At 40.3% G+C, this 22,920-nt stretch overlaps 1 protein-coding gene across 1 annotated transcript; it reads right to left on the reverse strand.

Annotated features, from left to right (window-relative positions):
* Nucleotides 1-4,240: 4,240 nt before the first annotated feature.
* Nucleotides 4,241-17,288, reverse strand: chfr (checkpoint with forkhead and ring finger domains, E3 ubiquitin protein ligase). Its single transcript, XM_037779176.1, has 18 exons — nt 17,141-17,288; nt 16,064-16,182; nt 15,116-15,215; nt 14,820-14,929; nt 14,675-14,734; nt 14,395-14,592; nt 13,562-13,645; nt 11,607-11,772; nt 11,311-11,465; nt 10,178-10,352; nt 9,402-9,580; nt 9,087-9,203; nt 8,073-8,156; nt 7,191-7,261; nt 6,002-6,089; nt 5,774-5,881; nt 5,594-5,666; nt 4,241-4,721 (listed from the first exon to the last, which is right to left on the reverse strand). Exons 2-18 carry the CDS (start codon nt 16,167-16,169, stop codon nt 4,679-4,681), a joined length of 1,917 nt encoding a protein of 638 aa, XP_037635104.1. The 5' UTR covers nt 16,170-16,182; nt 17,141-17,288; the 3' UTR covers nt 4,241-4,678.
* Between the last annotated feature and the right edge of the window lie 5,632 nt (nt 17,289-22,920).

Raw genomic sequence — 22,920 nt, forward strand, 5'->3', positions numbered from 1 at the left:
TTGTGATGTCACAACTAATTAAAGAGTCTCCTACACGTCTTAAAGGGAAACTTCTGTATTCTGTAAACCTGGACCCTATTTTCCCATGTTTTTGGTCACTAATGGGGACAACAATTTTTGAAATTTGAGTATTGAGCAAGAGCAGGCTCAGACTGTTAATAGAAGTGTCTGACAACATTATGGAAAGGACCCTACAAATAAAACGTTTTTCTTTACCCTTCACTCGATCTCGTACTGACTCTCTTGTGAGAGGTGTCTTGTTGCCGAAAGACAACTGTGGAAACGTGAGAGTTGAAGAGAGGAGTGCCAGGAAGAGTCTGTGTTGTAGAGTACAGAAAGAGTAGCTTAGTGTTATCTAAACGATTTTCACTGTCATGGCTGAATATTTAGATGATTTTGACAATGTGGATGAGGCCTTACCCTCTCACGAGACTTCTACTTGAGCGAGAGTTGGTTAGACACAACAAGAAACAGATCGGATCAAGCGAAAGGTAAAGAAAAATGTATCATTTCTCTGTAGGGTCCTTTCCATAATGTTGTCAGGCACTTATAATAATAACCTGAGCCGGTCAGTGGCAAAACAATAAGCACTTTTAGTGGATTCTTCCGGGGGAATTGCGCACCATCAATTCCCCGGAAGGATGACATTGCAGTCCGTTTTGCTGCTGCAGCACTCTCCATCAATTCTGGACCAATTTCAAAAAATGTTGTCCCCATTGGCCACTTAGACACAACAACATAGAAAAAATAGGGTCCAGGTTGAAAAATTCCTCGTATGCGAAAGCCTACTTGGCAATTAACCAGATTCTGATTCTGAAAATAACAAAGTTTCCCTTTAAACCATCGGTTTTCATTCACATTCTGTTTTCAAAGTGAAGTAACAGTAAGCAAAACACATGTTTAAGTGGCGGTACTGGCAAAAGCAAGACAGCTATATTTTAATCTGTGAAGATAAATGGGCAAATCAGATACGAAAGCATTTCAAAGACAATTTTAGCATTGCTAATACAACATACAGCGTAAATTAAACTCTCAAACAGATTTTGTCAAACACAAGTCCTAACAACATTTTTGATTGTGCCTAGTGCTACTCTATAGTGATTTAACTAGAAGTTAATTATACCCTAGACTAACTATTCAAATAGTGCATTGCATACAAAGTTTACAGGCATCATCAGTGAGGAATCCCATCGCTCATATGAAGAGATGTGTGCCCAGCTGTGAACTGATGTGAATGTGACTGATGCCCGTTCAGTCTCCCATATTCCTGGGAGTTGTGATGAGGTAGAATGAAACCTGCCTCTTCCATGCTGCCGAGCAGCCTGGTCCAGACTTTTGCACACAAAGTGAGTAAATATTATGCCTTAGTATACAACATGCCCTCCCACACCCCACCCCAGGGACACCGCAAAGCCTCTTTATTACCAATTCCTGATTGGAGCGGCTTGGGACTGTTGTTGGCTTAGGGTGCCCAGATCTCCGGTAGGGAGTAATTAAAACTCAGCCACTCTGTCGGGGGATCGACCGGGCTTGTGCTGAGGGCCTGAGCCGCTAAGGAATGCCAGTGTGGACCCACCATGACTGATGGGGTAAAAAAAAAAAACACACCTAAACCACCTTGCTAATACCACAAATTAACTGCGCTCAGGCTGAGGCCAGGAAAGTGCCCATTCACAACCCCATTTTGCCACTTGCAATGAAAATATGAAGAGCTACATTCCAAAACAACACAAACTGTATCCATATTAACGGTGGCTAATGTTACTATTACCATATCATCAAGAATGCACATAATTCTATTAAACTATCAAGGATGTAATTTTAAAAAAGTTAAATTTGTCTTCCTGATGATGTACATTTCATTATGGAATGAAACTCTTCATATGATCACACATCAGATATTACGAGCCAGAGTATTGACATCCTATACCCTACGTTGGATGAGGGATGTACACTTAAAGAGAAGCCTTGTGTGAGACGAGGTATGTGCAAATATCCTCATAGCTGTACAATATAAACACATTTAGCAAACATTTTTAGACATCTTTAGTGCGTATTCTTCTAAATCAACTGAAGGCCTAAACTAAGGCCCGCTTTTAACATTTTCTACTCCACCGTTCTCTACACACCAATAGCGATCCTACAAAAAAAAAAAAAAAACGGAAAAAAAAATCAAGACTATTACTTCATCCTTGTATTTCAATATATATAGTAAGGCCTCTAGAAACTAATGTCCGGATGTTCTCATTTGACTTGGCTAAAGAAGTCCAAAACACAAAAGGCTGATTTGTCAATTCTTTTTTTACAGTAGACATCAATACTAGCTGTGTGTGTTTGCATGATGGGGACGTACTGACACTTTGGGTGATGATAGTCATAAACAAGAAGTCATCGGATTCAACATGACTGTTAAATGACCGGTTGACACTGAATTTTTCCAACCACCAAAAATAGTTAACCTGCAATTATCAATACCTGAAGAACCAGAGAACATCCAACCAAACATCTACCATCTGAACGAACCTCTATCAGAAAGATAAACTAGAACATCTATAATTGAAAACACAAATGACAACAGAACATACTGTTGTGTTTGTATTGGCACGATTCTCTAAACCGTTGGTTCTACAAGTGTACGTATCCTGTACAACTCTGCAATATGAAAACTCTACTCTAAAAAGCAACATCCCCTTCGGCATATTTAACCAGCACTGGTTGCCTGGAGTGCAACTTAGATTTTCCTCTCAAGAGTCTACATGGTGTAACTGTGCATTTCATCACAGCTTAGCCCTTACTACGAGGCTCGGAGAAAGCGTCCCTTCTATACTACGCTAATCACCTTGGAGATGATTATCCAGAGCAAAGCATACAACAGAGGCCCCCCCCCCGTGCCCTCTGACAGCGTTACAACATATTGATCCCCTTCCCAATCCTCTGCAAACATCACATGGGATTATAAATCTACCCCTAGTACGTGTATGTGAGGTTTTGACGTGACTTTTTGCCCTCGTCTGGGAACACAGCAATGCCCTGGCAAAACAAGAAAAGTCCCTCAGAGGTGAGACATTTGCACTTTATAATATAGTTCAAAGGTTGGATCTTGGAAACCGCTTGGCTCAAAATCACTATTACTGTAATTTTTTCATCAGAATTATGTAGGAAGCCCTAGATTCTTAACTCAGCATGTCATAAGACTGTTAAAATATATCATAATTAAAGAAGGTAAATGTACACAAGGTGTTATAAGCCTCTATTACCAAGGCTGGAGGAGACATAATATAAAACATGCTCACCGACATGTGCAAGCGTACATAAATGGCCTTAATCCGTACAGATTGCCTCACTCGCTCTTAATCTGAGAAACATTTTTGTCACATAGGCTGGAGAACATATCAGGAAATATTTCTAACAAACAACAAATAAACTACTCTAACAGTTGGTGGTCGGTACTACGAAGCCAGTTCAACATACCCAGGGTATCTTCTCGTTGTCTGGTTTAACTAACCCTAACAAACGAGATCCCGCTAAACCGTCCTACGAAGGTGGTTATCGACTCGGTAAATCAACCCAGGGTTTCATCATCTGGCTTTGAGCGTGTTCACATGAACGGGGCGGTGTTTGCAGCATGTGACCAATCACAGACATGGACAAGTCCACAGACTTGCAGACAGACAGGCAGAGCGGCACATTTTACAAAGGAAGAGCAAACTAATATTAGACAAATACGAAGAAGTTAAACACATAATCAGACAAGAAGTAACACAGTTGAAGCTGCCAAATGCAGGAAGAACAGCTGATAAAAGAAAAAAAATATTTATTAATTTATATATAGTCGTCTAGATGGGACAGTGATATTATAAATAGCTTTTAGAAGTGTGATGGATGAATAGATTACACTTCATTATGGACTTTACCAATGTAATGGCATGGATGACTATTTCAACCTTCTTTCAGCTGCGTCCCCATCTCCGGCGGTGTGAAGCGGACTTGAGAGCAAGTAAAAAAATAAATATAAAAAAGTGGTAAGCACCTACAGCATACAGCCAGCTGTCCTTCCTGCATCTGTCAGTTTAAACTGTGTTGTTTTTAGTCTGGATTATGACTGTGACTTCTTCGTATGTGTGTAATATTATCATACAATCTGCGCACCAACGTTTGATTGGTCAGTAGGTGGTGCTTTTATACGAGTTGATCTCTTATCTGGAACATAACCTGCTCCGGAGCGGATTAGCTGTTCAGCATAAGTTACCATGGCGATCTACCCCAGTAAGAAGTGAACCACCTTCGTAGGACGGAAAACCCTGAAGGGTTAACCCTGAAGTTACCTCGATAACTGCAAATCCTGCTTCGTAGTACAGGCCTCTGGTAGACAAAATGTATCTAAATTTAAATGGTGACTGGTGTTAAATGCCCTCAAATCAGTTTAAACCTTTAGTAAACATTGGAATTTGATGTTATTGTGCATAGCACTCTTTCACACAGCCCCCCATGTCCAGTACGAAACTGCTCACTAATATAAATGGATACTGATTGTAATTTCTGCGTTAGGTTATTGCATAAACATCTGGAAGGCAGTTAGCTACGATGGAGAGAGACAAAACTTAACAAGATTGTGTCTACGAGATGCTCCGGTATCTACATTTGACACTTAGGTGGAGAAACAAACCACTCCGCTCCTTCAGCTCTTGAAACGTGTCTGCTCACATATGTGGTTGAACTTCCTGAAAGTAAAATAAAAGAAACCACATAAATTAAGTTGCTGCATGTAAAAACACAAAACCAAAGAGATGAGATGCCATGAAGCATCTCCATAAGTCTTAAATCAGCAGACATGTGGGACCAAGTTTATACGAGGACCCCCTCTAGTGGTGAAATAAGTGAACAGCATGCACAGAACTGGCACCAAGTGTCTCACATCTCTGTCATGTCTGGGTAAAGTGTAGCCAGAATTATTCAATAACCTGAGGACTCAGCGGTACCACGACACAAAAAAAATGTATGGATGATATCATCCAGATGACTTGTAGAACATGTTATAAGGAGTGGCTTTTCAAAATAAGAGTCTGTAAATGCCCAGGAGTCTATCAAAACTATGAATAAATATGTTAAGTACGAGTAAAAAAAACTGCGGCTCAGAATCTATTTTACAACTGTGTCATTCTTTAAAAAACATATCTACATATATATCCCTGTGATATACATACATTTAATATATATTAACATTTATAATTTCATATATATGATGACCAAGTATTAGTTGTTTGTGTTACAGTACATTTGCTTCTGATTGGTGCAGCAGGTGGGCCCACTGCAGAGTGTATAATGGACACTCACTTAAGATGGGTTTGTACTGTTCACTAGTCAACAAATTATAGCTACTGATAAACAAATAGTAGAGCAGAGAAGCAATACAGTCTCCAACATTTTGCCCACAAGGCAACATATTGTCACTGTTGCAGAGGACTCAAATCAATGATGAAGTTTCATTGTTGTCAGTTGTTCTACAATTCCCACATATATCCACTAGAGGGCAGATCTGAAACTAAATGTGGTGCTTTGTATGTAAAGAAGAACAGAAGAAAAAAAGACTTACATTGCATGATGTGCCTTCACCTGCGTGCGACAGTTGCGTCCCCAGTAACAGTCGGGACGAGATGTTACAGCAGCTGAGGAAAGAACATCGAATAAAGTTATCACATGGGTAACAACAGTAAACCCATCTGTGTCTAAGTTGTCTAAACATCTGTATAAATATGGTTTTGGTGTGTCTGACCTGGCAGTTCAGGTGGAGGGATGTTCTGTCTGTACTTGTATGCCAGCTCCTTGAATGCTCGCAGGCCGCAGGCGACGCACAGGATGGCGTTTTGAGAGACACGACAATCTGACAGAGGCAGAGTCGAGAAGGACAGGATATTACCACTCTCTCCCTCTATGACAGTGTGGACTTCAAAGTCCACGGCTTAGTAATGAAAGTGCCTTGGGTTTTGATCTGAAGGCTCACCTGACAGATAGTAGTTCCCCTGCTGCGAGGCCTGCAAAGACTCCTGGAGCAGATCTCTCCATGACTTCCCTCTGGAGGACAGGTAGTTCTGGTGGAGGGATGGAAACACACAGCAGCATCTTAACATCGCATATATGACTCTAGGTGCAGACACTTATTTCAAGCATTACACATTCTTAGCACGGGTTGGACGTAGGGCTGTCAATCGATTCAAATATCTAATCGCTATTAAATCACATGATTGTCCATAGTTAATCACGATTAATTACTTATTAATGTACCTTAAAAGGGAGATTTGTCAAGTATTTAACACTCTTATCAACATGGGAGTGGGCAAATATGCTTACTTTATGCAAATGTATGTATATATTGATTATTGGAAATCAATTAACAACACAAAACAATGACAGATATTGTCCAGAAACCCTCACAGGTACTGCATTTAGCAGAAAAAATATGTTTAAATCATAACATGGCAAACTGCAGCCCAACAGCTGTCAGTGTGTCAGTGTGCTGACTGACTATGACTTGCCCCAAAACTGCATGTGATTATCATAAAGTGGGCATGTCTGTAAAGGGGAGACTCATGGGTACCCACAGAACCCGTTTTCATCCACATATCTTGAGGTCAGAGGACAAGGGACCCCTTTGAAAATGGCCATGACAGTTTTTCCTCGCCAAAATTTAGCATAAGTTTGGAGCGTTATTTAGCCTCCTTCACGTACCAATGGGTTCCTTAGGTTTTCTAGTTTCATATGATACCAGTATCTTCACTCTAGCTTTAAAACGGAGCCCGTAACCTAAAAATCGCAAGTTGCGTTAATGTGTTAAAGAAATTAGTGCCGTTAAAACAAAATTGCATTAACGTGTTATTATGGCGTTAACTTTGACAGCCCTAGTTGTAAGTCGAGTCTACTGTTTGCCGGTAGGAGCTTTAGCTGATGAAGTTGACATTTTGTAATCTGGAGATCTTATTTAGTTTAGAGCAGCGAAAGCAGTTTGGTGGGCATACAGATTCAACCATCATGAATGTAAATACTTTGGGCAGTAGTTAGAATCAACCACCCTGGTTTATAAATAGTCAGCTCTACACCGCTGACCTAAACATGCAATGCATTTTAATGTACTAATAAATACATAAAATGATGAATATCATTGATATGTGACATGTTCAGATAGTCCATCTTACCTGGAGGACCTCTGATTCATAGTTATTGTTGTTCAGAACACCATCCAGGCATTTGTCTGACAGATTGAGCTCTGAAAAAAAGACAAATGATGGATTGAATTGAAAACATATAATAGCAGTATGAATACATATCTGAGAAGCTACACCGCCGTTCAAAAGTTTAGAATTGCCTGCCATCAAAGCTTGATTGGCTCCAGTCAGTCAGATGGCTGAGAGGACTACTCTGTATGTCTGAATGGTCTTTCGTGCTTTTAGGTTGTAGAAAGTCCTCTTTACAAATAGATGTTATTTTGTATGAAGGGTTTGTTTTGTACGTGGAGAACAAAACGCTGTACAGTGGTTAAAACGGACTGACAACTGAAAGGGCAGAAAGAGACAAGAGATCCCATCTCATGTAACTTAACCCACGGCAAAGGAAGCTTTTAAGTGTATGTAGGTCTGTGAAGCCAAAGACAAATTCCCACTCAAGTGGACAATAAAGATGTCTGTTCTATTCTTTGCAATACCTCAAATATGATGTACATTTAGTGATTACATGTGTACATGCTATACTGTGCTTGTTGGAAAAGGAAAGCACCTACATTTATTCTGCTCTGACATGTCTTTCACACAAATATGCAGGAATATGTTTCATTAGTTTTCCAATCTGCCAAAAAAAAACATGTTGTGGGAAACACAGAGTGCTTATACTCTGAGGCTGACAATCATCACAATTATAGATAGTGTATTTATTTACACTATTCGGGAATCAGCCCCTTCAACTAAAAGGTACATTACCATCAACCCCAAAAAAAAATGCCATACTGGTGGAAGCCTTCTACCAAGCAATGAGCCTAACAGTGGAGTTCCCCCTGGGGCTGTTTTGCTGAAACAGATACATACCGCTGAATTGAGCTAGACAGCCCTGACAGCCAATCCTCTGGCAACCCCAGTACATATGACAGAAGGGTCGCTGGCACAGCACACCTGCCAACACACAGCATATCATGCATACCATACGAGGTGAATAATAAGGTCCGTGCAACAATCTATCCATAGATACATGTGAATGGCTGGCAAAGTTGTACTTTAACTATCTGCTGATTTTACATGTACTGCGTAATACTTTGCAGCCTCCAAGTATGTGTATTAAATGGATATTTTGGGTGTTTTGAAGTGGGGTTGTATGAGGTACTTATCCATAGAATTACCTACAGTAAATGATTGTCAGTACGCCACCAGTTTGGAGAAACTGGCACGGGAGCAAAGCAATGCACAGCTGTGGACGGGGGGCAGCAGCAAAACATAGTTTAGCCACCTAAAAGAAAGGCTCACCTAAAAAAAAATCAATATCACATTAAGTGTACACTATATTTAGAATATTTTCACTGCTTTATCTTGCCATCAGACAATCCTTTATGATAGGGAACTGAACTGAAACCTATTAGATGCTCTCTTCAAAGCAGCCAGACTCCATTGACAAAAACGGTACAGGTAAGTTTCACTTTCAGTTCAGGTGCCTGTTGGAAAATATTCTAATTATAGCGTACACTGAAACCGATATTGATTTTTCATGGTGGCTAAAATCCGTTTTGCTGCTGGCCCCGTCCGCAGCAGTACATTGCTTTGCTCCTGTGCGGTAACTCCTGTCTGGTTCTCCAAACTGTAGGTAATACACTGACTATGGATAAGTACCTCATACAACCCCACTTAAAAAAAAAGAACTATCCCTTTAAACATGTCTTTATACTGAAGAGCAATACACAATTTAAGTTGTACCAGCACTGACTGGCTTATATTATCTATGAATATATTAACTCCATTTCTATTTCATTCTAGTTACATGCAGTTTTCTGAATCACAGCATCAACCATATTACATTACTTCTCTGCAGAGGGACTAACAAGGATGACTCACATCGTTGAGCAATAACCTGCTCTCTGCTTAGCTCGGCCCATCTGTCTGGCATTGGTTGAAGGCAGCAGGTGCAGATGAGATGACTGCCCTGAGGGGGGCAGCGGTACTCCTGAGGAGCTGCGCACAGAACGGGAGCAGAGAAAAAGGTTTAGACGCGGAGATGTGAACGGTAGGCAGGAGGATATTCACACATCTGCAAGTATTGCTTATAGCTTTTTGTATTAGGATTATAACAGAATGCTGTACTCTGCAATTTGCCATTGAGTGAAAAGTCTAACTTTAGCTTCTGACCCTTCAATCTACACCCATAATCACCTGAGGGGATGTCAGAGGATGTTGAAGGCTGCTCCCCTGTGGGCTTTGCAGAGCCCTCCTCAGGTATAGGCAGAAGAGCTGGCAGACCAGAGTGCCAGTAGTTGGAACCTGTAGCAAGCAGCACTTGACTGACCTCCCTTTTGTAGCCGGGACACTGTCGGCAGATCAGTAGAGGCTGACTGGGGACAAGAAAACACAACAGAAAATCAGCACACGGAGAAGTTATTCACTAACAGGCTCCCAACAATGATGGCTTTCCCATGTCATGATATTCTTATGACATTATTAAATGAATGTTTCTATTTTTTGTTCTGACAGTGCATGAATTGTGCATATTTTCTTATAAATAATGATATAAATAAATAAAATAATTATTATTATTCAGAGTATAGAATAGATCGAAGTGTTTCTCACAGTGTTCATTTCATCTACAAAAACTGTCACAATAAATATTCACTGAAAACCTGTTTTTCACAATGAAAATAAGACAAACAAAAAAAAAGTAACCGTTGAAAACAAGAACTATGACAAAATTACAAGAAATATCACTACATTATCTGACACTTACTGTAAGCTTCACCTTTGAAGAACAAAAAAATAGACTAAATGACTTTAGTTTTTGTTGACTAAAAGTAACAAAAGTCAAATAACTCAAATTTGGCTAAAACAAATATCTATTTTCATCAAAAGACTAAGACTAAAAAAACTAAACTAAATCAAAGTCAGGTGCCAAATTTAACACGAGTTTCCTACAAAAACAAACAACCAGAACTTACCTAATGTCTGAGGAGTCACCGTCGGAGAAAGAGTCATTGTCAGAGAGCTCAAAGAGGTAATCTGAGCTGCCCTCCTCATCGGAGAAAGTGCGCTCAACTTTTGGCTGCAACATGTCCTGAGTTATCTTGTTACGGCTGTCCATGCTCTTCAGGTCTTCATCACTGCGGCACTTTTCTGTGGGACAGAAAGGGAAAGATGTTTTTTGGGGGAATGTATACCATTTGGGAAATTATTAGGGCTGTCAAACATTTAAAATATTTAATCGCGATTAATCGCAAATTAATCAAATGTTTTATCTGTTCAAAATGTATCTTAAAGGGAGATTTGTCAAGTATTTAATACTCTTATCAACATGGGAGTGGGCAAATATGCTGCTTTATGCAAATGTATGTATATATTTATTACTGGAAATCAATTAACAACATAAAACAATGACAAATATTGTCCAGAAACCCTCACAGGTACTGCATTTAGCATAACAAATATGCTCAAATTATAACATGGAAAACTTAAGCCCAACAGGCAACAACAGCTGTCAGTGTGTCAGTGTGCTGACTTGACTATGACTTTGCCCAAATTGCATGTGATTATCATAAAGTGGGCATGTCTGTAAAGGGGAGTCTCGTGGGTACCCATAGAACCCATTTACATTCACATATCTTCAGGATATGGGTCAAGGGACCCCTTTGAAAACGGCCATGCCAATTTTGTACTAATGTGATGTGATATGTCTCATATGATGCCAATATCTTCACTCTAGCTCTAAAACTGAGTCCTCTACAACCTCAGAAAGATCGATTGCATTAAAGAAATTAGCGGCATTAAAACAAATTTGCTTTAACATGTTATTAACGGGTTAACTTTGACAGCCCTATAAATGATACAAGGTCAACAGGTCTTGCTTACATACCATTCCTTCTCGCTTATTTGAATCTTTATCATGTCAGCTTTGGTAGAAAAAAAAACAACTCAGCCACAGCTGCATTTTGCTGACAATTTCAAAATGCTTGTTATGTAAGGCTATTTTTACATCCACTTACAAACTTTTTTCAATAAAGGTGCTGGCATTTTGAATAAAATAAGGTGTCATGATTAAAAGATGCTTTTAAAATGGGTCTTTTTCTGTGCAAACCTGGGTGCTGGATGAGGTAGGCCTCCACCAGGTTGTTGAGGATGTGGTTCTTACGGATCCTCTCCACAGGGCAGCGGCAGGTGGGGCAAAGAGAGGAACGCTCCATCCAGCCTGAGTAGCAGGCAGCACAGAAGACATGCATGCAAGGCTGCAAGCTAAAGTAAAAAAAAAACAAGAGACTTTAGAATTAAACCCACATGCTGCATGCATGCAAAGTGCCTTACGAGACCACAAAGTAGGGTTCTAGCCCTCAACCATGGATATGCGTGCAGATGGAAGGGTACATGAGATCTTACCTGACACAGTCGTGAAGTAGGTCCTGGCAAATAACACACGTCAGGCTCTCCTCCATCTTGTCCGTCTTTGTCGCTCCTACTGGTGGTTTAGACAAAAAGCTTCCCTTGGTTGAACCAACCACTTCTGTGCTGGAGGTGTGTGGCAAGTCCAAATCATAATCTTTATCATCTGTAAACACAATAACTGTATGTTATTTGCTGCACTGAGTCTGGTTTGGCTTACACAACCCTTCCAGACTGGGGTTGAGGTTTAAAATAAGGTTTTGTGGTTGGAACAAAAGTAAGTAAAGCTCCAAGTAAAGCTCTGGTAAGACATAAAGGGCCCTATTTCATTTGCACAAGCGAAAAAAAAACGATGCAAAGTAGTAGGTCTTGGACACAGACTGTGTGGACGTCTCCAAGTTTTAGTTTATGTATGTGCAGCAGCGCAAAATGCAAAAGAGTCGGGTAAGGTGGAATATAGATCAGAGGGTGTGGTGATTAATAAATAAACTCTCAGCCAGTCACATCACTGGTCTCATAGCTCTGAAACAACTGGGCCAATCACAGTGAAGCATGACGACATCAAGTCAACAAAACTGGCTTCTCCATGAAATCATATTGTGTAATTAGCACAATGATGACAGCCTTAATTCTATAGTTCACAATATAAACTGTTGCATCACATCTTAAATGTGATCTTAAAATTTTTTTAAGTTGGAAAGGAGGTTATGATGTACAGGATTAATAATCTGCTGTTTCACGCATAAGCAGTCAGAATACCGAGTACTCTGTAGCAGCCTACTGTCATTTGCAGGTGATTCAATGAAGGTACTGTAAACACAGTGGACGGCTGCGCGTAATGGCCCAGCGCTCTCGCGTGACACTTCTCTAAATCGGAGGCTGCAGGTGAAACGGCCTTTTTGCCCTCAGCTGGCTGCAGGGATTTAATGAACTGAAAGAGAAGCTCCTCAACAGTATAAAGCAGCTGTGGATACGATACAAGTAGTACAAGTACAGCAGGGCTGTGTGTTGGCAAGAATCTGGCGATACGATACATATCAGGATACAGGGGTTACGATTCAATATATTGCGATACTGTAAGTAAGGCGATATATTGCGATTTCTTGATCGTATTTTAGGAAAACTGTCATAGTATATAGAACACAACATCATATGCATAAAACATTTTTTTTGCAATCAGAACAGTAGGATCTGCATTTGCATTTATCACAGTCCCTGTAAAGTCCAAAATCATAGCACTACTTTCAGAGTGTAAACACACTGAGAGGACGCATCTCTTTGAAAATGAAATAAAGTATTGACTAAACTGTAAACTATTAATTAAAAATCAATGCAGTGTTTTGGAAAATCGATACAGTATCACAAAACATAATATTGCGATATTCAATTTTTTCAATATTTTCTCACACCCCTAAAGTACAGTACAAGAAAATGTAAGAATCAACCAGATTATTTGATAAAGGCAGACTTGATACTGACGTTCCTGCTTTTACCACAATAAATGTTATTTCTTGATGCCCATTTAAATGCATCTACTGGCTGGGGAGGGTTTAATTAACAAAGTTCATTTGCATTTTAAGCATTATTTTGTCATTTATGTGCATTTGCTCCAAGTAAGTATTTACAGTAGTTTTCTCTTGTTGATAAAATCCCCCAATGTGGCAGCTGGGTGATATTGCACCAGAAACAGATGTGGTTCCGAGATGTCTACTCTCAGTGCAAATTCAAAGACCTAAAATACCAACAACTGGCTTTGTGCTGCTTAACTTATATGAACTTCCCATCTGTTTGCGCCACAGCTCCCACCTGAGCACTGTGCACAAAAATTCCAACAGTCAGGAAAACACCAAACGGTCAGAGCGCTTCTTGCGCAGGTGCCTTGAAAATAGGGCCCAAAATCTAATGTGAGGAATCAAGGAAAACCAGGTTAAGCTCCAGGTAAAAGAACTTACTGTCATCAGTTTTCCTCCTCTTGCTTTCTGGCTCCATGCTGTCCATGTCCTTTTCCTGTGCTGGGGCAGCATCTTTAGTTTGTCCTGATAAGATGGAGGAACAACAGACCCAGGTCAAATAATGCTGCTAATACTTCAAACTGCTTGTTCAGATGTGTGTAGATGATGGAAGAATTTAGTCGAAAAGGTTTAGACTAGGGAGTGTGTCATATACCAGCTCCACTGTGGAGGAGTTGGTTCCACAAAAGGAGCTACTTTAGTAGTGTGGAAGGACATTACCTTCAGAGAAAAAGAGCAGAAGCGCTACAACACACAACACAGGACACTTACTCCATCATCTAGAAAGAACAATGACCACGAGACGAGTTGCGAGTGACTGATCTTAATTCAATCGATCACACGTCATTTCGCGGGTCATTAGTCAGAGCAGCGTGTCCCAATGTCTCGTAAATTATAAAACAACCTTCTGAGTTTTTAAAGGTTGGGGAAAGAGGAGGGAAATGGCTCAGTTAATCGCAGTCAGGTAGGGAGCAGATGAGAGCAGACTGGCTGAAGATAGTGTGATAACCACCTGGAACTGTTCTGCCCGACACAGTTGACCAGCAGCAATCAGCTGACTAACATCAGCTGGTCTGTTTACATCAGTGATCAGAGGGTTGTTTTAGCTCTGCCTCTCTAACACCAAACTCACACCAGAGCAGCGGTGAAGTGCGGCCTGCGGCGAGCTGTCATGCAATGTTTACGAAAAGCTGCGACGGCCGCTCCCGAGCTCAGCGAAGTGCGGTCAAACTAAAAGCTGAGAAAAGTTGAATTGTTAGCGGCAGAGAACCTACCAGAGGCAGGACAGGCTGCAGCTGCCACAGGACCAGAAGCGGTAGGGCTCCCGATACAGAAGTGGGAAGTGGAGGTGGAGGGCTGAGGTTCCTCCTGAACTGGATCACGAGGAGCCTTTGTGAGCATCACAGGCTCCACAGAGAGTGGCATCTCTGAAGGTGGAGCAGGTGCAGGACTGTGGGCTGACCTCTCCAAGTCTAAGGTTTAGAGACAGGGTGGGGGTTAGCAGCTGTGGATACATTCGACAGAAGAGTTGTGGGGAATTACCCGGCTACTTACCGCAACTACGATGCGAAACAGCTTGCTCCGTTTGGATTGAGTGGTAGACATAGGCAACGTCTACAGCAGGGTGACAAGAGAAGATGTTATTGGTCTTTCCTTCTCATAAACATCGTTCTCATGGCTAACAAAATGAACAACTCACTTTGTTCTGGCTCATTTTTCCTGTATACAAAGTAGATGACATCGCCGTTCTGCAGCATGTGAGTTTGCTTCCTGACCAGTTTGGACATGTTGATCATCGTGCCATTAGTGCTACAGACAGACATGCAATTGGATGTGTCACTGTACAATGTAAAAAGCTTTGTGCGTTTGCTTTATGAAAGGAGAAGTATCAAATCAAACATAACTTGAACAACATAAAATACAAGCACAGTCTTTCTTTCAAACACAATTTAATTTTTCCCCAACATATGGTTCGTTTAATTTGATTTCTAGTACCTCATGTCTTCAAGCCAAACCAGCCCTGAGCTCTCATCTCGCACAATCTTGCAGTGCTCCCCGGAGACCAGTTTGTTGGCTGGGAAGGACAGATGACATCCTGGCAACAAAATAATAATAAAACACCACGATGAAAACACAGAGTAGACATAATACAGATTACTGTGGCTCTGTAAGACAGAACCTACTCAATTAATGTTTTTCAGAAGCTTTTCAGAGCCCCTTTTGGGGCAGTATAATGGATAATATCTGTATCTGTTTGAGATTATGATAACACACATTTTTGTGTTAATTTATTTTTTTCCCCCTTTGACCATTCCAAAACAAATTCTCAGTAATTCTGGCTGATATGGCTTTAATATAGTTTTACATCTTCAGTCTATCTTTTAAAATAAATTCGCTGAAAATGTAACCTCATTCTATTGAGATTCACCTGAAACTGTGCTGCATGGACATTAAAAAAAAAAAAACTTTTATAGCCCACATAAGCTAACCAATTAAGGCTAGTCGCTTTGCATTGCAAAAAAGTAGACCCCAAAAGCTCTGGACAACAAAGCAGACACAGGGGGAAATATAGGCCTAACCTTTTCTTAAGCAAAAGCCCATACAAAAAAAAATCTACTTAATATTCTGCACACATGTTCTCAATGGACGCCCTTTTGTTGTCATCACAAGGGGCTGTCTAAGTTTGGTGCACTAAAGAAGGCTTTGTGTTTTCAAGGGGGAGGTTTTTAAAGGCTCCAGACACTGACAGCAATGTCTACGCTTACAGACAGGAGGACTGTCTTTTGTTAACAGGCATCACCACATTTAGAGCTTTTTAAAGCAGGGTAAAAAGATTAAAACTTAACTTAACTTAAAAGTTTAAAGTCATAAGATTTAAGGTGAAAACCCATCTTTATTGTCCATTCCATAATAAATAACACTACATATAGAAATTAAACCTACCTTTTTTTCTGCCAACTGTGCATTCCCTGTCAAAAAGCAGGACCGTTTCACTGGATTCCACTTTGACTAGCTTTCCCCATGGCCGTCCTCTTCCACAGCTGTCCATCTCCCAATGTTTCCTACAAGAAATGATGATAAAAACAAGTTTGGAAAGGTTCAACTTTTGTGTGATTGTTTTCCAGACTATTAGGCACATGGTTGCATAGAGCAAGTGAAATGAACCATCAGTGTGATGTTGTTGTGTGTGCTGGTGAAATCAAAACCTGCTGAGACATTTTATTAGGTTACTTTAACATCAAACTATTCACTGTTGCCAGCCAGATGGGCTCTGAATGTCAGATCCAAAGTTAGGATACAAATCTGACATTTAAACACACTCAGGTGCTTGGCAGACATAACCTTATAAAACATGATATCATTATTTTTTATAAATGAATCCACCAATCCATTCTTCATTTCGACATTAATCCAAAATACAGGTTTGCAATTATTTCAATAAGATTTCAACTTGAGGAAGTGTTTAGTTTGTAAGTCCCACAGGTCTCTAAAGCCAAAGCACATCACAAACCTTCATCATTCTGAGCAGCCAGATCAGGGTTTAAATATGATTTTACATCCAGTGCTGTTGGATATATCATGCTTTTATGTATGCCGAAGTCACAAGTGAACTTAATCGATTCATAAAACATTAAGAGCAACTTTAGTACAGATATATATCAATAATAACAAGCCAGGCTTCATTAAACTGAAAGAGTGGCTGAAGTTTGGTGGAGCAAAACCTGCTAACGACACCTAGCCAAGCTTCTCTGAGCTCACTAGTTTAGCTTTTTAACGTAATTATCTGGCTTTATTGTGTGACGAGCTGAAAAAAACGTAAAGTTACTTCAATTTGACAAAATGTTTCCATAATCCACCCGCTGTAGGATCTGATCACAGCTAACACACACAACTTGGTTCAACAACAACACGAAGCTAACGCGAGAGCTAACATTAGCAGCCAGCCGTGCTGAGGATCCGAGAGACATCAGGAGATCAATGCAACAACCGGAAACCTTACACTTGAAACGGTTACTTTACCGTCAAAAGCTTAGTTTGTTGTCCCGGTAGCTCTATGGAAAACAGCTTCTTCTGCTCATATTCCAGCTAGGAACAACATACACTTCCTGCCCAGCTCAGAGGCTCAGGGTTGACATGATATGTCGTCATCAGCTGCTGGAGGAGGGGCTGTCTGGTCTGGGGCTGCATCCTCACTACTAAAGTATCTGATGCTGCATCCTCACTACTAAAGTATCTGATGCTGCATCCTCACAACAACTAAAGTGTCTGAGGCTGCATCCTCACAACTAAAGTATCTGAGGCTGCATCCTCACAACAACTAAAGTATCTGAGACTGCATCCTCACTACTAAAGTATCTGAGGCTGCATCCTCACAACAACTAAAGTATCTGAGACTGCATCCTCACTACTAAAGTATCTGATGCTGTATCCTCACAACTAAAGTACCTGATGCTGTATCCTCACTATTAAAGTATCTGATGCTGCATCCTCACTACTAAAGTATCTGAGGCTGCATCCTCACAACAACTAAAGTGTCTGAGGCTGCATCCTCACAACTAAAGTATCTGATGCTGCATCCTCACTACTAAAGTATCTGAGACTGCATCCTCACTACTAAAGTATCTGATGCTGCATCCTCACAACAACTAAAGTGTCTGAGGCTGCATCCTCACAACTAAAGTATCTGAGGCTGCATCCTCACAACAACTAAAGTGTCTGAGGCTGCATCCTCACAACTAAAGTATCTGAGACTGCATTTCACAACTAAAGTATCTGAGACTGCATCCTCACTACTAAAGTATCTGATGCTGTATCCTCACTACTAAAGTACCTGATGCTGTATCCTCACTATTAAAGTATCTGAGACTGCATTTCACAACTAAAGTATCTGAGACTGCATCCTCACTACTAAAGTATCTGATGCTGTATCCTCACAACTAAAGTACCTGATGCTGTATCCTCACTATTAAAGTATCTGATGCTGCATCCTCACTACTAAAGTATCTGAGGCTGCATCCTCACAACAACTAAAGTGTCTGAGGCTGCATCCTCACAACTAAAGTATCTGATGCTGCATCCTCACTACTAAAGTATCTGAGACTGCATCCTCACTACTAAAGTATCTGATGCTGCATCCTCACAACAACTAAAGTGTCTGAGGCTGCATCCTCACAACTAAAGTATCTGAGGCTGCATCCTCACAACAACTAAAGTGTCTGAGGCTGCATCCTCACAACTAAAGTATCTGAGGCTGCATCCTCACAACAACTAAAGTGTCTGAGGCTGCATCCTCACAACTAAAGTATCTGATGCTGCATCCTCACAACAACTAAAGTGTCTGAGGCTGCATCCTCACAACTAAAGTATCTGAGGCTGCATCCTCACTACTAAAGTATCTGATGCTGAATTTCATGAAGAAATCAAAATGATTTGCCCTGAATCACAGGGGCTCAAATGCATGTTTGCTACTATTGTTTCCAGTGGTGGAGGAAGTATTCAGATCCTATTAGTTTAGTAGAAGTAGCTACTAATAAAAACTGACAACAACCTGATATTTTCATCTGGAATTTCATTTCATTCTCACTGTGCAATATCATTTTCCACTTGTGCAATTTTGGCGATTATCAGTCGATTAACCGACTAATAGTTTCAGTTGTAGCCTACTTGTTTACACTGTTAGGTAGATTAATTTATAACAAAAATCTTAATTTGTAAAGTAGTAATTAAAGCCAAGTAAATTAATTGTAGTTAAGTATAAAGTACAATATTTCCCTCTGAGTTGTAGTGGTAGAAGTTAGTGGCCTGAAAATAAAAGACTCAAGTAAAGAACAAGTACCTCAAATTTGTACTTAAGTACAGTAATTTAGTAAATGTACTTGTTACATTCCACCTGATTGTACAAGAGAATCTAGAAAATAAATAAAGTGTGTTTGGAACAAATATAATTACCATAACCATTGCGCACAAAATGCACATTTGTGACACCTGGTAAGTGAAAACATGCACAAACTGCATTGGTGAGCATTTTGACAACTAAATGGATTTTTACTCCACATACCATTATGGTTTATTTTGAGTAAAGACAATGTAACAAGTCATAGTTATATTAAAGTTAATATTCTGTATATGTATGGTGTGTAGTACCCACAGATTTTAATAAATGGTCATAAATGTAGCCTTATAATCTCATCTGCCTTGATGTACTCTGCAACCTGGAGGATTTCCTGCAGACCCTCCAGGTGTACTGCAGGGTGGGCAGCATCCCTAACTGGTGCAGGTTGTGGAGCAACAGGTCCGTGCAGTCTCGAGAGATGCTGCTGCTCGACTGTTGCGTCCACACAGCATTTCTCACAGAGACTGACAGCCGTGAAGTGCTGTTCAGATCCGCCACACGCTTCTCTGCCTCCGTCACATCATCACTGTTGAGGAAATTGATGAGTATTTCCTCTGGAGCTTCTCCTCCTGAAAGTTTACATCCTGGCAGTGATTTTGTTCAAACTCCCAGCGTCTGAGCCGCAGTGTGGGGAAGGTAACAGTCACACTGGGCTTCTCTGTGGTCAGCACTTTCACCAAAAGAGACTCTTGTGAAAATAAGTCCCATTTACATGTACTTATTTTTAGTAATATTCATAAGGATTAAATGTAAATAAGAAAACTGATGCCAATAACTATTTAAACAGGCAAAAAGCCTTCCCATCCCCTCATTGCTCAGTTTGAACTCCGACCTCTTGAGGTCTTTATCGATAAAGCATTAGTTGGTGTTCTTCCTCCTACTTCTAGATGACTTTGTTGCATTTTTGTAACTGAAATTGCAATATTGTGTTAATTTCAGCTTTGGTTCATTTAGTTTAGTTGGTGATGAATATCATTTCTGCTTTATATTTGGATAATTTGTATTTTTATGTCCACAATGTCAAATTTGTGTCAAACAAGGTTTTGATTAAGAGGAAAAAGAAACAGGATATTTTAATCAGCACATGCTAGCATCTGGTGGATGGCCTCTCATCAAAGGTCTCTCTAGTCTCTCCTGTTGTGACCCCACATTGTTAATCAAATTTCTCTCAGACTTTGGAAGAGAAACTGACATGAAAGTAAATTTGATCTTCTTCTTCCTTTGTCGGGTTGTAATCAAAGGGAGCGTTGATTAAGATCAACTTAAACAACAAAGCATAAATGAAAAACAGAGGTGATCAAATAAAAGTGATGACTATCAGATCAAATAAACATCATCCTTCCACCACTGGCTTCATCTCACCCGTGCGTCAAGTAAATAAATGACCAAATGAATGTGCATTAAAACGATCATCACGCCTATCTGCGTACAGTAATTATATATCTCAAGCTAAATTATCATGAATGAGTTATAATCATTCATCATATCAGTGTGTGATATCACATAGCTAGGGAAAGATGGAAAACACACTGGCAACAGCACAAACTGACAGAGAAAGGTTTTCAGGTTCTGCACAGCGAGGCAGACTGCAGGCTTTTATCAAACGCCGTCCATTCAGCGTCCCTGAGTGCTCCAATTAGGATCTCATTTGTGTCTGTTTGTAGCTCTTTATCCGTTTATATCCAGAAAATGTATCTATATTAGATTACTGGTATTCACACACCACTTAAATCCTGTACACAATCGGGATGTAACAGTGCACCAAAAATAATCACAGTTCAATATACAGTACTGCATTGCAATTGCAATTTTGAGGTCCTTGTACTTTACTTTTCCATGTTGGGCTACTTATTTTATATTCCACTATACTTTAGAGGGAAATATTGTGCTTTTTACTCCACTACATTTATCTGACAAATATAGTTACTAGTTATTTACATTAAAGGCAGGGTTGACGATGTTCTCCAGTATCCACTATTTGTTATATTGGTTGAAATGGTCTTTATACACCGACAGCGATCCATTACTGATGAGCTCTGAAAAAGGACCGGAAAAGAGCCGTCATCTGTAGCTGCTGTAATCCTGTAAAAACGTCTACCAATCACTGCCTCGTGGTCCGCTTGGAAAGAACCAATCAGATGCCTCCTTGCCTCCCTGCTCGTACTCTACCCTTGGCGTGCACCAGCCTGAACTCAAAGCGCGTCGCCGCCGCACATTTCCTGGAGAATGGAAGAGAAAACTCAGCCCTGCAGTAGCACTGCTGCGGTTACTTGTCATGAGGTAGCGTTGTTGAGTTGAGGTCCTCTCTCTGCTCTGTGTCTGTTTAGACGGAGCTCCTGAGGCGATGCTACTTTCAAATTATGCTAGCTTTCCAACATCGTCGACCCTATCTTTAAACAGTTTGAGCCGGACAATGACAGATTACGGAAAAGCCCAATAAATAAATACAAATGTGTGTAGCAGAACTTTGTTTTTATCCTCTTTCCATTAATAATAATAATAATAATAATAATACATTTTATTTGGCGGCGCCTTTCTGGACACCCAAGGACACCTTACAAGAATTAATTAAAACATAGACAGATAAAACAATATAAAAACAACAGGACATGACAGAGACATATGTACAGACACATAGGATGGGTGATGATGAGTGCTAGAGAGAGTATGCCAGTTTAAACAGGTGGGTTTTGAGGAGGGATTTGAATGATGTGATATTGTCAGACTGCCGGATGTGTGGGGGGAGTGAGTTCCAGAGCCTGGGAGCAGAGCAGCTGAATGCCCTGGCTCCCATGGTGCTGAGGCGTGAGGTGGGGGTAGTCAGAAGTCCGGCTGATGATGAGCGGAGGGAACGGAAGGGGGCGTACTCCTGGAGGAGGTCTGTGAGGTAGGTGGGGGCGAGGTTATGGAGGGCTTTGTAGGTGAGCAGGAGGTTTTTGTAGTCAATCCGGGATTTAACAGGGAGCCAGTGCAGCATTAAGACCTCTCAGATTGATCTTGTGACCCTTTGGAGGGGCCTGAGTCCTGGGTTTGGAACCACTGGACTAAACCGTCTAACTGTATATAGCCTGAAGTATACAGCTGTAGGAATATGATTGGACATTACTAGTCAGCTGATAGCTACACAGCTGATGAATGTGAAGCATGAATGAAACAGCTGAAGCCAATCAGATAATGCAAAGGTGACTTCAGTTCTCTGCTATAAATAAATGACATGGAACTTTCTGTTATGCTGGTATGCACTATTCCCACTAAATCAAAGTCTCTCTAGGTATATGTATATAAGGATTTGTATATAAGTAACTGTATATTGTTTTATTTTATTTCATTTTATTCTATTCTTATTTAATGTAGACATTTGTATATGTTCTGAGTGTATCTAGCGAGAAGGGGCTACAACTTCCAGTATATATTTCACTGTGCAACCCTCTGTTGTTAAAAAGCAGAACTTTTGCACACCTGTAGGTCGACAGGTGCGTGGGCAAAGACCTCAAGTGGACAATATAGAACAAAAAGACTCCCGCACACTGTCCTCTTCAATTGCAGTCAGAGGTATTTAATAGTAACAACGCTTCGCTTCACAGACCTTCATCAGGTTATTTTCTTGTCTGTGCACCGAAACATTATTATTAAATATCTCTGACAGCAACTGAGGAGGACAGCAACCCTGTGTTGTAAAATGACAAATAAATTAACCTTGTAACCTTGTATACTGTAGGCATGAATTGTTTGTCATTTTAAAATGGGGCTAGAGACCAAAAATAGAGCAAAAAGAGATTGACTTTTGGAACTACAATAACCAGGTGGACACAAACATGACTCCAAATGAATGATAATGTTGATCTGTAACTGCTGAATGTGTAAATAAGCAAGTGTGATATGTTGCAATAATATAAAAGCTCTTTTT

Source organism: Sebastes umbrosus, chromosome 8, assembly GCF_015220745.1.
Source record: "Sebastes umbrosus isolate fSebUmb1 chromosome 8, fSebUmb1.pri, whole genome shotgun sequence".
NCBI lineage: Eukaryota > Metazoa > Chordata > Actinopteri > Perciformes > Sebastidae > Sebastes > Sebastes umbrosus.